This window comes from Dipodomys ordii, unplaced genomic scaffold (genome assembly GCF_000151885.1).
Source record: "Dipodomys ordii isolate 6190 unplaced genomic scaffold, Dord_2.0 Scaffold179, whole genome shotgun sequence".
NCBI lineage: Eukaryota > Metazoa > Chordata > Mammalia > Rodentia > Heteromyidae > Dipodomys > Dipodomys ordii.
This window is the reverse complement of record NW_012267395.1, coordinates 969,781-983,916: the sequence shown is the minus strand read 5'-3', so window position 1 is coordinate 983,916 and position 14,136 is coordinate 969,781. Positions and strand designations below refer to the sequence as shown.

At 56.7% G+C, this 14,136-nt stretch overlaps 2 protein-coding genes across 2 annotated transcripts in view; both read left to right on the top strand.

The window, feature by feature from the left end:
* The window catches only part of Tonsl (tonsoku-like, DNA repair protein), a 14,394-nt gene extending 346 nt beyond the window's left edge, over positions 1–14,048 (top strand). Inside the window, exons 3-26 of the mRNA XM_013033856.1 lie at positions 301–311; positions 468–610; positions 1,942–2,125; positions 2,357–2,486; positions 2,721–2,892; positions 2,971–3,085; positions 4,885–5,030; positions 5,110–5,262; positions 5,502–5,627; positions 5,776–5,953; positions 7,903–7,982; positions 8,073–8,162; positions 9,111–9,183; positions 9,269–9,432; positions 9,507–9,630; positions 9,744–10,495; positions 10,590–10,666; positions 10,947–11,100; positions 11,177–11,255; positions 11,648–11,949; positions 12,121–12,292; positions 12,747–12,922; positions 13,293–13,366; positions 13,724–14,048. Of these exons, the coding sequence (XP_012889310.1) occupies positions 301–311; positions 468–610; positions 1,942–2,125; positions 2,357–2,486; positions 2,721–2,892; positions 2,971–3,085; positions 4,885–5,030; positions 5,110–5,262; positions 5,502–5,627; positions 5,776–5,953; positions 7,903–7,982; positions 8,073–8,162; positions 9,111–9,183; positions 9,269–9,432; positions 9,507–9,630; positions 9,744–10,495; positions 10,590–10,666; positions 10,947–11,100; positions 11,177–11,255; positions 11,648–11,949; positions 12,121–12,292; positions 12,747–12,922; positions 13,293–13,366; positions 13,724–14,048 (4,000 nt within the window). The remainder of the gene's footprint in view (positions 1–300; positions 312–467; positions 611–1,941; positions 2,126–2,356; positions 2,487–2,720; positions 2,893–2,970; positions 3,086–4,884; positions 5,031–5,109; positions 5,263–5,501; positions 5,628–5,775; positions 5,954–7,902; positions 7,983–8,072; positions 8,163–9,110; positions 9,184–9,268; positions 9,433–9,506; positions 9,631–9,743; positions 10,496–10,589; positions 10,667–10,946; positions 11,101–11,176; positions 11,256–11,647; positions 11,950–12,120; positions 12,293–12,746; positions 12,923–13,292; positions 13,367–13,723) is intronic.
* Positions 1–14,136, top strand: part of Vps28 (vacuolar protein sorting 28 homolog (S. cerevisiae)) — a 25,532-nt gene that overhangs the window by 6,556 nt on the left and 4,840 nt on the right. The window lies entirely within an intron of this gene.

Below are 14,136 nucleotides of genomic sequence, written 5' to 3'. Positions count from 1 at the left end.
GAACTTTTGTCCTGCACAGGGGTCAAGGGTACTAGAAGGTGGGTAAGAGAATGGCCTGGGGCTGGGAAGGTGGCTCAGTGGTAGAGTGCATGCCTAGGCCCTGGGTTCAATTCCTCAGCACCACATAAGCAGAAAAACCCGGAAGTGATGCTGTGGCTCAAGTGGTAGAGCGCTAGCGTTGAGCTGAAGAGCTGAGGGACAGCGCCCAGGCCCAGAATTCAGGCCCCACAACCGTCCAAAAAAAAAAAAGAATGGCTGGCCTTTGGTCACAAGGCAGCATTTTTGTGGGAGCGGGGCGCGGGCCGGCCATGGTGAACGGGCGCGGGGCGCGGGCTGGGGCGGGGTGGGCGAGCTGCTGGCCGGCCAGGGTGAGAGGGCCGGGCCGGGGAGGAGAGGGTGGGGGGGGGGGGGGGGGGCTGTCGGGTGGCACCCAGCCCCTTAACCAGACGCTGCGTCCTTCCTGGCAGGCCGCTTCGCGGAAGCCCTGGAAGAGCACCAGCAGGAGCTGCAGCTTCTGGAGTGTGCCCTGGACCCCTTGGGCTGCGCCGTGGCTCATCGCAAGATCGGAGAGCGGCTGGCCGAGATGGAGAACTACTCTGCTGCCCTGCAGGTGCACGGGGAGACCTGGGATTTTGAAGCCGCCTTTCTGAGGGAGTCCCTGACTGCGAAGGACTCCCAGGCGAGCTGAATGCACAGGCAGCCTCAGACTCGGGCTTTCCAGGGACGCTTGGCCTGGTCCTTGAGTGGAGGCATGAGTGGGTTTCTGGCAAAGGGACCGTGACTTGCCTGGTGCTGGTGGCCCACACCTGTAATCCTACATTACTCAGGAGGCTGAGATCTGAGATTGCAGTTTGAAGTCACTCTGGGCAGAAAAGCCAATGGGATTCTTTTTTTTTTTTGTGCCAGTCCTAGGGCCTGAATTCAGGGCCTGGGCACTCTTTCTGAGCTTCTTTTGCTCAAGGCTAGCACTCTGCCGCTTGAACCATAGTGCCCTTCTGGCTCTTTCTGTTTATATGATACTGAGGAATCAAACCCAGGCTTCATGCATGCTAGGTGGACACTCTACCACTAAGCCACATCCCCAGCCCCAATGAGATTCTTTTTTTTTTTTGGGTTCGGTCGTGGGGCCTGAACTCTGGGCCTTGGCGCTGTCCCTCAGCTCTTCAGCTCAAGGCTAGCGCTCTACCACTTGAGCCACAGCGCCACTTCCGGCTTTTTTCTTTTTTGCTTATGTGGTGCTGAGGAATCGAACCCAGGGCCTCTGGCATACAAGGCAAACGCTCTACCACTGAGCCACCTTCCCAGCCCCCCCCCCCCAAATGAGATTCTCATCTCCAGTTAACCACTAAAAAGCCAGAAATAGAGCTGTGACTCAACTTGTAAAGTGCTATCCTTGAGCAGAGAAGCTCAGGCCCTGAGTTCAAGCTCTAGGATGGCCACACACACACACACACACACGAAAGTAACTATGACTTGAGCTCTCTCTGTGGGACCCACTGTTATGGGGACAGATGGCAGAATACCTCAGTCAGCTTTCAGGGGTGGCTGCAGCACAGAACAGCTGTCACCACTGATAGCCTTTTGTACAGACCAGATGGAGCGTATGTGTCCAGCATTCTGGAGCATTGGGGGAGTAAGGGGTTCTCTCTCTTTTTTGGGGGGGTACGGTCGTGGGGCCTGAACTCTGGGCCTGGGCGCTGTCCCTCAGCTCTTCAGCTCAATGCTAGCACTCTACCACTTGAGCCACAGCGCCACTTCGGGCTTTTTTTTCCTGCTTATGTGGTGCTGAGGAATCTAACCCAGGGCCTCATGCATGCAAGGCAAGCGCTCTACCACTGAGCCACCTTCCCAGCCCCAGGGGTTCTCTTGTGTAAGCCTAGCTCTTCCTGGAGTCGGGACTTACAGTAGAATTGGCTCCAGTGCTTTTCCTCTTCACACTAGCACCAGCACCGTTACCTGGAGCTAGCTGGTTCCCTGTCCAACTACACTGAGCTGCAGAGGGCCTGGGCTACCATTGGCCGCACCCACTTGGACATCTATGACCACTGCCAGTCCAAGGATTCCTTGCTGCAAGCACAAGCTGCCTTTGAAAAAAGCTTGGCTATTGTGGATGAGAAGCTAGAAGGTCAGTTCCTTTACCCCAGCCTCTCCCTATGTTCTGAGTTTCGGAGCCCTCCTTTTGCAAGGTTCCTATATAATAAGCTGAGGGCCTACATTGCTCCTCACCTTGAATCTGGCAGGCATCTGCTCTTTGTGCCTTCATGCTCTGTCTGGAACATTCCTAGCTCCTGTAATGAAGTGGGAAGAGGAGTGGGAACAGCTGGAAGTCTGAATGTCTCGTGTGGGCATCTTCTAGGAACATTGGGCCAGAGAGAGCTGAGTGAGATGAGGACCCGGCTGTATCTCAACCTGGGACTCACCTTTGAGCGTCTACAACAGATGGCCCTGTGCAATGACTACTTCAAGAAAAGCATCTTTCTTGCTGAGTGAGGCCCATCCCCACCCCAGAAGGGAAAAGGTAGCAAGAGAGCAGCTTGGCCATGAGCAAGAGGGCTTTCGCTTCTGTTTTGCAGTCTGGGAAGGAGCCTGCTTGGACCTGAAGCCACAGCAGGGGAGGGGGGAGGGGCTTGGCTACATCTTAGGTCCTCTGAGCCCTCTGTCCCCTGTCCCCAGGCTGGAGGACCCTGAGGCTCTAATACCTGTTACACCGTCTCCCACAGACAGAATCATCTCTATGAGGATCTATTCCGGGCCCGGTACAACTTAGGGGCCATCCACTGGTGTGCAGGGCAGCATTCTCAGGCCATGCGCTGCCTGGAGGGGGCCCGGGAATGTGCACGTGCCATGAAGATGCGGTTTATGGAGAGCGAGTGCTGTGTGACCATCTCCCAGGTGCCGTTCTCACCTGTTTGGGGTTCAGCCTTGCATGGTGTTGGGCCTGCCTGCAGTCTCACCTCACCCTGTCCCCAGATCCTCCAAGACCTGGGGGACTTCCTGGCTGCCAAACGAGCCCTGAAGAAGGCCTACAGACTAGGCTCCCAGAAGCCTGCACAGAGAGCAGCTGTCTGCCAGAGTCTCAAATATGGTAAGGCTCCACAAAGGTCTGGGACTAAGTCCTCTGGAAGGGAAAGGGGTCTACTCTCCAGCAGAGGGTCCTCCCACTCAGGATCTGGGAGGTGGCAGCTTCAGGGGCTTCTCCCAGGAAAAGGGTATACATCCATAGTTAGGAAGAGACCTGAACTTTTGTCCTGCACAGGGGTCAAGGGTACTAGAAGGTGGGTAAGAGAATGGCCTGGGGCTGGGAAGGTGGCTCAGTGGTAGAGTGCATGCCTGAGGCCCTGGGTTCAATTCCTCAGCACCACATAAGCAGAAAAACCCGGAAGTGATGCTGTGGCTCAAGTGGTAGAGCGCTAGCTTTGAGCTGAAGAGCTGAGGGACAGCGCCCAGGCCCAGAATTCAGGCCCCACAACCGTCCAAAAAAAAAAAAAGAATGGCTGGCCTTTGGTCACAAGGCAGCATTTTTGTTACAAGCTGAGGACAGTGGTCTTTTCCCTGTCTAACAGGGTAGGAGTACAGATAGCATGTATGTACTCAGGACTGAGACAGTCATGTTAGCAGCAGCTGGCTGCAGTCAACGCTTCCTGCAGGCCAGGCATCGTCCCACACTGTTGTATTTGTTCTCTTTTTTTCTATTTGGCCAGTCCTAGAGCTTGAACTCAGTGCCTGGGCACAGTCTCTGAGCTTCTTTTGCTCAAGGCTAGCACTTGAGTCATAGTGCTACTTCTGCCTTTTTTTTTTTTTGTCAGTCATGGAGCTTGAACTCTGGGCCTGGGCGCTGTCCCTCAGTTCTTCAGCTCAAGGTGAGCGCTCTACCACTTAATTCACAGCACCACTTTCAGTTTTCTGGTGGTTTATTGGAGATAAGAGTCTCACGGACATTCCTGCCCAGCCTGGCTTTGAACCACGATCCTCAGATCTCAGCCTCCTCAGTAGCTAGGATGACAGGTGTGAGCCACCAGTGCCCAGCTCTGAATTTTTTTTTTTTTTTAAGTTCTAAGGCTTGATTGAACTCTAGGCCTGTGCGCTGTTCCTGAGTTCCTTTTGTTCAAGGCTAGCATTCTACCACTTGAGTCACATTGCCACTTGCATCTTTTTTTTTTTTTTTTTGGTCAGTCATGGGACCTGAACTCTGGGCTTGGGCGCTGTCCCATAGCTCTTCAGCTCAAGGCTATGCTCTACCACTTGAGCCATAACACCACCTCCAGATTTTTCTGCTTATGTGGTGCTGAGGAATGGAACCCAGAGCCTCATGCATGCGAGGCAAGCACTCTACCACTGAGCCACCTTCCCAGCCCTGTGTCTTTTTTTTTTTTTTTTTGGTCAGTCATGGGGCTTGAACTCTGGGCATGGCGCTGTCCCTGAGCTCTTCAGCTCAAAGTGAGCATTCTACCCGTTGAGCCACAGTTGACACTTCTGGTTTTCTGGTGGTTAATTGGAGATAAAAGTGTCACCAAGTTTCCTGCCCAGTCTGGCTTTGAACCATGATCCTCAGATCTCAGCCTCCTTACTAGCTAGGATTACAGGCGTGAGCCACCAGCACCTGGCCCTGCAGCTTTTTTTTTTTTTTTTTAATTGGAGATAAGAGGCTCACAGACTTTCCTGCCTGGGCTGGCTTCAAACTGTGATCCTTAGATCTCAGCCTCCTGAGTAGCTAGGATTACAGGCGTGAGCCATTGGCCCCTTGCCTTAGTCTAATTCTTGAGATCTCCTGTTGCTCTCCTCTGCTGTGAGGCCCTCCTCCCTAAGGGAACCCGTGTGACAGAAGATGGTCTGGGACCAGGGTCATGGTTGCGGCGCCCTCTCAAATCAAACCTTTTCTGGCAGTGCTGGCAGTGATCCAGCTGCAGCAGAGGCTGGAGGAGGCGGAGGGCAGTGACCCTCAGGGTGCCTTGGCCATCTGTGAGCAGCTGGGGGACTTGTTCTCCAAGGCAGGCAACTTTCCCAAGGCGGCTGAGGCTTACCAGAAGCAGGTGGTTGACTCCCCTGAGAGGGCGGGAGGAAGGGTGGGAGGCACAGAGCAGCCTGGCCCTCACCGTACCGGCTCCCCAGCTCCGTGTTGCTGAGCGGCTGGACAGACCAGACCTGGAGTTGGCCATCATCCACGTGTCCCTGGCCACCACACTTGGAGACATGAAGGACCACCGCCAGGCTGTGTACCACTATGAAGAAGAGCTGAGGCTGCGCAAGGGTAATGCCCTGGAGGTGAGTCCCTCCCCTCCCCGTGTGAGTCAGGTGTGTCCCCACGGCTCTGCCTGGGCCTGGGGTCCACCATTCCCCAGTGGCGAGTATGGATGGCTGTCCCCACTAGACAGGCACCTCCTCCCAAGGACTGTCCACCTCCATCTGTATGGAGACACAGCACAAAGCCAATCCAGAGCTTCCTGTGTGGGTAGCTAAGAGAAGCCAGCCCCAACCACCAACCTCGACCTGCTCTGCTTCAGGAAGCCAAGACCTGGTTCAACATTGCAGTGTCTCGTGAGGAAGCTGGTGATGCATATGAGCTGTTGGCACCATGCTTCCAGAAGGCTGTGAGCTGTGCAGAGCAGGCCCAGCAGCCCTGGTTACAGGTATGCCCCACCTACACAGGATTCCTAGCAAGTCCAGCTTCCTTGCCGCCTGTCTCTCTTTGTGCTACCCCCTCCCCCGTGTCCCTCTGCCCCCTCCCTCTGCTTGTCCTAGCCCGCCCCTGAGCTGGACACCCCCTGTCCTCCTCAGCGGCAGGTCTTGCAACACCTTCATGCCGTGCAGCTGAGGTTACAGCCTCAAGAGGCTCCTGGGACTGAAACCAAACTGCAGGAACTTAGTGTGGCTGAGGGGGAGGAGGAGGAGGAGGAGGAGGAGGCCGAGGCTGGTGAGGCCCTGGATACCAGTGAGCTGGAACTCTCGGAGAGTGGTAAGGTCTAAATCCTGCCCTGGGTACGGTGCTGGTGGCACCTAACCTATCACCCTAGTCCTTCTGGGAGCTAGCAGGTTAGACTGATGGGAACCAGATCTGTGTCCTCAAGGAGCCTGTTCAGGATTCACAATGGGGATGCAGCCACTGTCAGTCAGTGAAGAAGCTGTTGCTTCTGTGGAAGCACTAGAGGAAGCTGACAACCTGCAGAGAGCCTGGAGCAGATTAGTCAGAGGCTCTCTGAGAAGCCAGTGGTCAGTGGCTGAGTGGGCATCTGCCAGAGAAGGCTACACAGGATTAGCAACTTGGGACCTGGTCCCTTTAGAGACACATGTTCCACGTCCAAGATAGATTAGACGTGTCAAAAACAGCTTTGCTTCCCCATGCCAAAGCTGATCATGTTCTTGGAACTCTGGAGGCCACAGTGGTCAGCCACAGTGGAGGTGAGGGGTCCGCTGGAGCAAGGTGCTGACTGAAGCAGTCTTGGCCATGAGGTCAAGGTAGAAGGAATGGGCCTGAAAGCAGGGTTGTTAGGAGGCTATGGAGCTGTGGCCTAGTTTCTGGCTGACTGGTAGGCACACAGGAATCATCCATAAGGCTGGGGGCATGTGGTTCCTGGAATAGCCTTAATTTCAGGACTTCAAGATGGACAGTCAGATGCCTAGGAAGTTGGGCCATCCTTAGATGAGGGGACAGGTTTGTTGCTGCTGGTATGCAGTGGCTAAGGGAGAGAGGACCGTGAACTTCAGGGAATGTCAGGTGGCCACAGCAAGAGACTGTGAAGAAGAAGGGCACAGAAAAGGCCAGAGGTTGGGCTGGAAATGTGGCTTACTGGTAGAGCGCTTGCCTCACACAGCATGAGGCCCTGGGTTCGATTCCTCATCACCACATAAGCAGAAAAAGCCAGAAGTGGCGCTATGGCTCAAGTGGTAGAGTGCTAGCCTTGATCTGAAGAGCTGAGGGACAGTACCCAGGCTGAGTTCAGGCCCCACGACCGGACCCCCCCCCCCCAAAAAAAAAAAGTGAAAGAAAAGGCCAGATGGGCTGGGAAGGTGGCTCAGTGGTAGAGCGCTTGCCTTGCATGCATGAGGCCCTGGTTTCAATTCCTCAGCACCACATAAGCAAAAAGCTGGAAGTGGCGCTGTGGCTCAAGTGGTAGAGCGCTAGCCTTGAGCTGAAGAGCTGAGGGACAGCGCCCAGGCCCAGAGTTCAGGCCCCACAACTGGACTCAAAAAAAAAAAAAGGGCCAGAGGCAGCCAGAAGAAAGCAAAGGAAGTCTAATGAGAATCATCAGAGCAGCCAGGCGCTGGTGGCTCGAGCCTATAGTCCTAGCTACTCAGAAGTCTGAGATCTGAGGATCATGGTTCAAAACTAGCTTGAACAGGAAAGTCTGTGAGACTCTTCTCTTCAATTAAGTACCCAAAAATCCAGAAGCAGAGTTGTGGCTTGAGTGATAAGGAACTGGCCTTGAGGAAAACAAAGCTCAAGGACAGTGCCCAGGCCTTCAGTTAAAAGCCCCAGAACCAACAAGAAGGAAGGAAGGAAGATAGACCTGATCAGAGCTAGGGAGGGACTGGAAAGCCTGGAGCAGACAGGGCTGGTGGGCCTACTGGGTGACGTCGCCTGTCAAGGATGCTTACCAGCAGAGAGGGCAGCTAACGTCTGTGATGAAGACTGGTTTGGGTACATGGACACTTGCGCAGCTCCTCTCGGGGTGGGACAGAGGTGAGAAGCATGCTTCCTTCAGGAGACAGTGCATGGAAGTAGGCTGCTGGCAGGGCTGGTGTTGGCCCAGCGGTTGGCTTTGGCACCACCCCGAGAAGCCTCCAGAGCCCACCTTCCCACTCATGGCTGCTGTGCTTTTCTGGTGGCCAGAAGACTCTGGGTAGAGCAGGGTTTGTGCTGCTTATCTAGAAGACTCAAGGTTGGTGGACCTGGGTCTGTTCCAGAGGACGACACCACCAGCCTCTCCCGGCCACTGGAAGATGAGGAGCTTCAGGGCTACCTGGGCCGGCGGCAGGTGAACAAGGTGAGGGTGACCTACCCCTCCCACCCTGGGCCCAGCAGTACTTCCCGCCCCTTATACCTGTGCCCTGAGCTGGGGCGGTTGTACCCACAGTGGAACCAGCGCAATGACCTGGGAGAGACCCTGCTGCACCGAGCCTGCATCGAAGGCCATCTGCGCCGCGTCCAGGACCTTGTGAGGAGGGTAAGCCACTGTATCTGGACAGACCACGTGGCTCTGCCTTCCCCGAGATGGACGATGACCCCAGCGAGTTGTCTTTTATTTTAGCTGTGGGGCTTGCACTCAGGGCTGGGAACTTGTCCCTGAGCTCTCTCACTTGCGGCTAGCACGCTACCACTTTAACTCAGGGCCTGGGTGCTGTCCCTCAGCTCTTCAGCTCAAGGTGAGCACTCTACCACTTGAACCACAGCACCACTTCGGGCTTTTTCTGCTTATGTGTGCTGAGGAATCGAACCCAGGGCCTCATGCATGCAAGGCAAGCGCTCTACCACTGAGCCACCTTCCCAGCCCAGTACTCTACCACTTACAGCGCCACTTCCAGTTTCTGATGGTTAACTGGAGATAAAAGTTTCACAGACTTTCCTGCTGGGCTGGCTCAAACTGTGATCCTCAGATCGCGTGAGCCACCAGCACTGGCACCGCTGGTCTTTAAGAGGGGAGCTGAGGTGCTGCTCACATGCAGCCGTCTGCGCTGTGGCTAGCTGGGTTGAGTTGGCTAGGATGGTCCTTCCTGCCTCTGGGCCTGCATTCAGACACAGCACCATGAGGTTGCTAGAAACATGGTGCTGTTGGGTGCCTGTGGCTCATGCCTGTCATCCTAGCTCCTCAGGAGGCTGAGATCTGAGGATCAGTTCAAAGCCAGCCTGGGCAGGAAAGGCCATGAGACTCTTATCTCCAATAAACCACTAGAAAACCAGAGGTAGCTCTATGGCTCAAGCGGTAGAGCACTCGCCTTGAGCTGAAGAGCTGAGGAACAGCGCCCAGGCCCAGAGTTCAAGCCCCACTACTAACAAAAAAAAAAAAAAAAAAAGGATTAAAGTCAGAGGAGAGGGCCAGACCAGGCCAAGGAGAAGGATAGTAGCTGTGGGACCTGCTCTAGTGCCCGGGCCTGAGTCCCTGTCCTTCCTGAAGGGGCACCCCCTGAATCCTCGGGACTACTGTGGATGGACTCCTTTGCACGAAGCCTGCAACTACGGGCATCTGGGTGAGCTGGGCCGGTCCAGACTGGACATGCATGCTGGACATGTGGTCTGAAGGGACCATCATGGCTCATTTCCACGGGCCCACAGAGATCGTCCGCTTCCTTCTGGACCATGGGGCTGCAGTGAATGATCCAGGTGGCCAGGGGTGTGACGGCATCACCCCATTGCACGATGCTCTGAACTGTGGCCACTTTGAGGTAGCTGAGCTGCTCATTCAGCGAGGGGCATCCGTTACCCTACGAACCAAGAAGGTGAGCTAGGGAAGGCCAGGGTAGGTGGGTGTGGGAAGAGTTGCTTCTGCCTTGCTAAGCTGGGTGCCATACAGGGCCACAGCCCACTGGAGACATTGCAGCACTGGGTGAAGCTGTACCAGAGGGACTTAGACCTTGAGACGCGACAGAAGGCAGCAGCCATGCAGAGGAAGCTCCAGGCGGCCTCCTCTGGCTCAGGTAAGCAGGCCTCTTTGGTCCCTCCCTGAGCTGACTCAGGAGACTCAAGTATAGGAACCCAGAAGGAGGGGAGGGGTGCTGACTCTGTGTCATGCTGATTCTCTTTTCCACAGCCCCAGACGGCTCCTCTGACCTCCCAGCTGTTCCAAGTGACCATCTGTTTGACCCTGAGATCTCTCCTCCTTCTAGCCCTTGCCTGTGTATCCCTAGACCAGCAGAGGCCCCCCTGGTCCCTTCTAGGGTCTCCCCAGAACAGGTCACTCCAGCTGTGGCCAGGCCTCGAAAAGGCAGGCACAGGCCAGCCAGCAGCAGCAGCAGCAGCTCTGAGGATGAGGACTGCGTGGGCACCCTCAGGCCATCTCAGAAGAAGCACAGAGCCTCCGGCGTGATGCTGGGTGGGGTTCGGAAGCCTGGCCCTACCAACAGCAAGGAGGCAGCTGCAGTCCATGCTGGCCGGGCTACCTGCAAGGCAGCCATCCGAGGTGAGGGCAGCGCGCAGAGCCGATGCCTGAGCTCCTGTCCTCCTCGGGATTCAGGGGAAGCCCCCTCCTCCCCAGCAGCACTGATTCCTGAGGAAGAGTACCTGTCGGAGGACTGGCTAGAGCTGGACACACCCCTCACCCGCAGCCGATTGCCCCGCCTTCCCCGGCCCCAGGGAAGCTGGGATAATCGCAGACCCAGTGCCTCAGGGTCAGCTGAGGAGGAGCGCCCTGTCAGGCCCCAAGCCTGGAGTAAGCAGAGCCACCTGGCCTGTGTGCCGAGCAAAGCTGGAGCTGGCAGCTTGGCTACAGAGCCCCAGAGAATCCCCAGTGCGCCCAGGGTCTTGGGGCCCAGTGGAGAAAACCTCGCCGCAGGGCAGTCTTCAGTGAGTGCAGGAGCAGGGAACAGCTGGTGTACCGGCTTGGGGGAGGTCCAGTGGAAGCCCGGCTTTTCTGATTGCCCCTCTCCTTACTCGCCAGGTTCTGATCCAGCCACCTTCCATCCGAGTGCGAGTTAGAATTCAGGATCACCTCTTCCTCATCCCTGTCCCGCACAGGTGAGGTACCGCCCGCCCTTTTCCAGCCCCCACCCCCACCATGCAGCTCTGGGTCAGGGCCGTTAGCCACAGCCAGGGCCATGGCACCCTCACCTGCGTGTCAGGCAAGGTTCCCTTTAACCCGCTGCCCAACTTCACCTCGCATCCCAGAGTGCTTCCTACAGAGTCCTGGCAGCATCCTCGGACAGTGGTCTGCTGGGCTTCAGGGACAGCAGAGCACCCGCTGAGGGGTCCACAGGCCCTAAGCTGGACCCCAGAGATAAGTGTGCCATTCCTACAGCAGTGATGTCCACTCCGTTGCTTGGCTGGCTGACCAGGCTGCCCAGCGCTACTACCAGACTTGTGGGCTATTGCCAAGGCTCACCCTGAGGAAGGAGGGAGCCTTGCTGGCCTCACAAGACCCCATTCCTGATGTACTGCAGAGTGATGATGAGGTGAGAAGCCGGGTGGGGGCGCAGGCCACCTTGTCGCTGGGATCCCCCAGGGCTGCTCAGCAATGGCACTCCCTAGGTATTGGCCGAAGTGACCTCGTGGGACCTCCCCCCGCTGACTGACCGGTACCGCAGAGCCTGCCAGAGCCTCGGGCAAGGTGAGGGGCCCTGGCTTTGGGCCGAGGCCGGGGTTACACTCTCTCCCCCAGGCCTACAGCCATCCCCAGGTCTGCAGGACATCCCTCCTCCGAGCCTCAGGACTGTTGTACTCCATGTTGGTGGTAGATAGGGGCAGACAGCTCAACTCTGGGTTCTCAGGAGCAGGATCCAATGAAGCAATGCAAGCCCCAGAGGTCAAGCCATGAGTCTGACATGAGCTGCTTGCCTGCCTGGGGTACTGGGAGAAGGTGCGCATGGCCTCCATGACCTACTTCATGTTCCAGGATTATGCGATGAGCTCATCACCTCATCGCGCACTGATGTTTGTCTGAAGGATTCCACGGCAGAAGGTGTAGGCTCTGACCTTAGTGACCCTGATCTCTCTCCCCAGGAGAGCACCAGTGGGTGCTGCAAGCCATGGAGTGCCAGGGTTCAAGCCCTTCATTTAGCGCTTGCTCCCTGGCCCTGCGTCAGGCCCAGCTCACACCCCTGCTGCGAGCCCTCAAGCTGCACGCTGTGCTCCGGGAGCTGCACCTGGCAGGGAACCGGCTGGGTGACGGATGTGTTCCTGAGCTTCTGGCTGCCCTGGGCACCATGCCCAGCCTGGCCATCCTTGACCTTTCCTCTAATCACCTGGGCCAGGAAGGTCTACACCAGCTTGCTGGGGGGCCCCTGGGCCAGGCTGCCTTGAAGGTAGAGACCCAGGGTGTAGCAGATCAGTAAGACATTAGTGTTGCCATCACACTGGGCCTGTGGTATGGCTGGGACAATTGGCCGTACCCAACTCTAGAGTGGAACACCAGGTCCCCAGGGTGGAGGCCCAGGCCCATGGTCATGAGAACTGAATGACTGCCCCTTCCACAGAACTTGGAAGAGCTGGACTTAAGCATGAACCCACTGGGGGATAGCTGTGGCCAGGCTCTGGCCTCTCTCCTGCGGGCCTGCCCCTTGCTCAGCACCCTGCGTTTACAGGCCTGTGGCTTCAGCTCCAGCTTCTTCCTGAACCACCAGGCAGCCTTGAGTAGTGCCTTCCAAGGTGAGTGAATAAGGCCGATCTATGCCTGAATCTGAATCTGATGTTTGCCCTGCCTGGGCTGGGTGCTCCCCTGGGACTCACACGAGGGGTGGGGTCCCAGACTGTCTGCCTCTCAAGTCTCCCTGTGCCTGTGGTGCACCTTCTGTTTGCTTGAAGCGGTTCCTCTATGAGGACGTCTGGGTGCGGGGCATTCAGTGTTAGAGACAAGGAGTGTGGGCCACCCAGGGCAGCCCAACAGAGGTTAGGCAATGACCATTGGAGTGCTTCCCCGGCCACCCACCCACATTCTGACTTAAAGCCACCTCTCCTTTCAGCAGCTAGGAGCACAGAATTGGGAAAGTCATTACCTCTGTACCTCAGTTTCCAACAAAAAAGGGGGTCATGAAGATTCTGGCAAGGACCTGGGTAGAGGGCAGGGACCACTTGGGGGCCTACAGGTTCTGATGCCCTGCAGATGCTGAGCACCTGAAGACTCTGTCCCTGTCATACAATGCTCTGGGTCCCCCTGCCTTGGCCAGAGTCTTACAGAGCCTGCGTGTCCGCACCCTCCTGCACCTAGAGCTTGGCTCCGTTGCGGCCAGCAAGAGCAACTTGGGCCTCATGGACTCTGTTGTCAGCTACCTGACGAAGGTACACAGTGGAGAAGGGACTACCAAGCTAGGACAGTCCTCAGAGGCCACAGACAAAAGTCTCACAGCTGAGGCACTGGGGCTGGGGAGGTCTGGCAGGAGAGGGCTTTAGGAACAGCGAGGGGAGGCCTGTGCAGTTGTGCAGACACCTGCTTCAGGATACCTGGGACCCAGTGTGGCCTCACCACCATAGGTAGGTCCCAAGGGGCAAACTGTCCCTGTCTCCCGAGTGCTTTCCCAGAGGAGGCTAAATCTTGACAAACTATTTGTTCCAGATCTCCAAACAGGGCTTTATGGGTGTGGTTCCTCTATTGGGAGGAAGGAGGACAGGTAGGTGCTGGGTGTGACCTGGGGCCTATGCTTGTATTCAGGAAGGCTGCACTCTGACCCACCTGACCCTGTCTGCAAACTACTTAGGTGACAAGGCTGTGAGAGAGCTGAGCAGGTAATGAGCAGCCCCCTGGGAGAGCCTCATCTGAAGGCCTGTGATTCCAGGAAGCTGGAGCAGATTATATTGGCTTTTTCCAGCATCTACTCTCTCAGGGCTGGCCCCAGCAGACGTTGCCTTTATCATACTTTTGTGGCTGTCGGGAAATTTTGCCTCTCGACGCTTCTTTTCCTTGTGTGTGGCATTCCATGCAAGGGTTCTTAGTCCTCTAGAGCTTCGGTTAGCTCCTGGGAGTATCAGCAGTGCCATTGTTTTCCGACCCCGGCTTGCCGAGGTGTGGTTTCTCTGGGGGTGGCCTTCCCTGGTGATGGGGGGCTGCCCCCCTGGGAACCCACGCTGCACTCACTGTTTCAGGTGTCTCCCTCTCTGCCCCACACTCATCTCCCTGGACCTCTCTGCCAATCGTGAAATCAGCAGTGTGGGCCTAGGTGAGCTTCTGTCTGCCCTTCAAGAGCGGCCCCAAGGCCTCAGCTTCCTTGGCCTGTCAGGTGAGGACGACGTGGCAGCCATTCCTGCCGTGCCCCCGCCAAGCCACGCAGCGTCCTTCTCAGTGACCCAGGGATCTCCTAGAGGGCTGTCCCATGACGGGCATAACCCCGAGGAGGGAGGGAGGCAGGGGAAGCCTGGGGGTGTCCGCCTTGCACTGGCCAGCAAAGGGAGGCTCGGGTCAAGGTGGTAGAAGCTCCACCAAGAAACGGACCCCCTGCCCAGGAGCTACTCGGGCTCCAGGCGCCTGTTCCAGCCGCGGCAGGGCTGCCTGGCGCCTG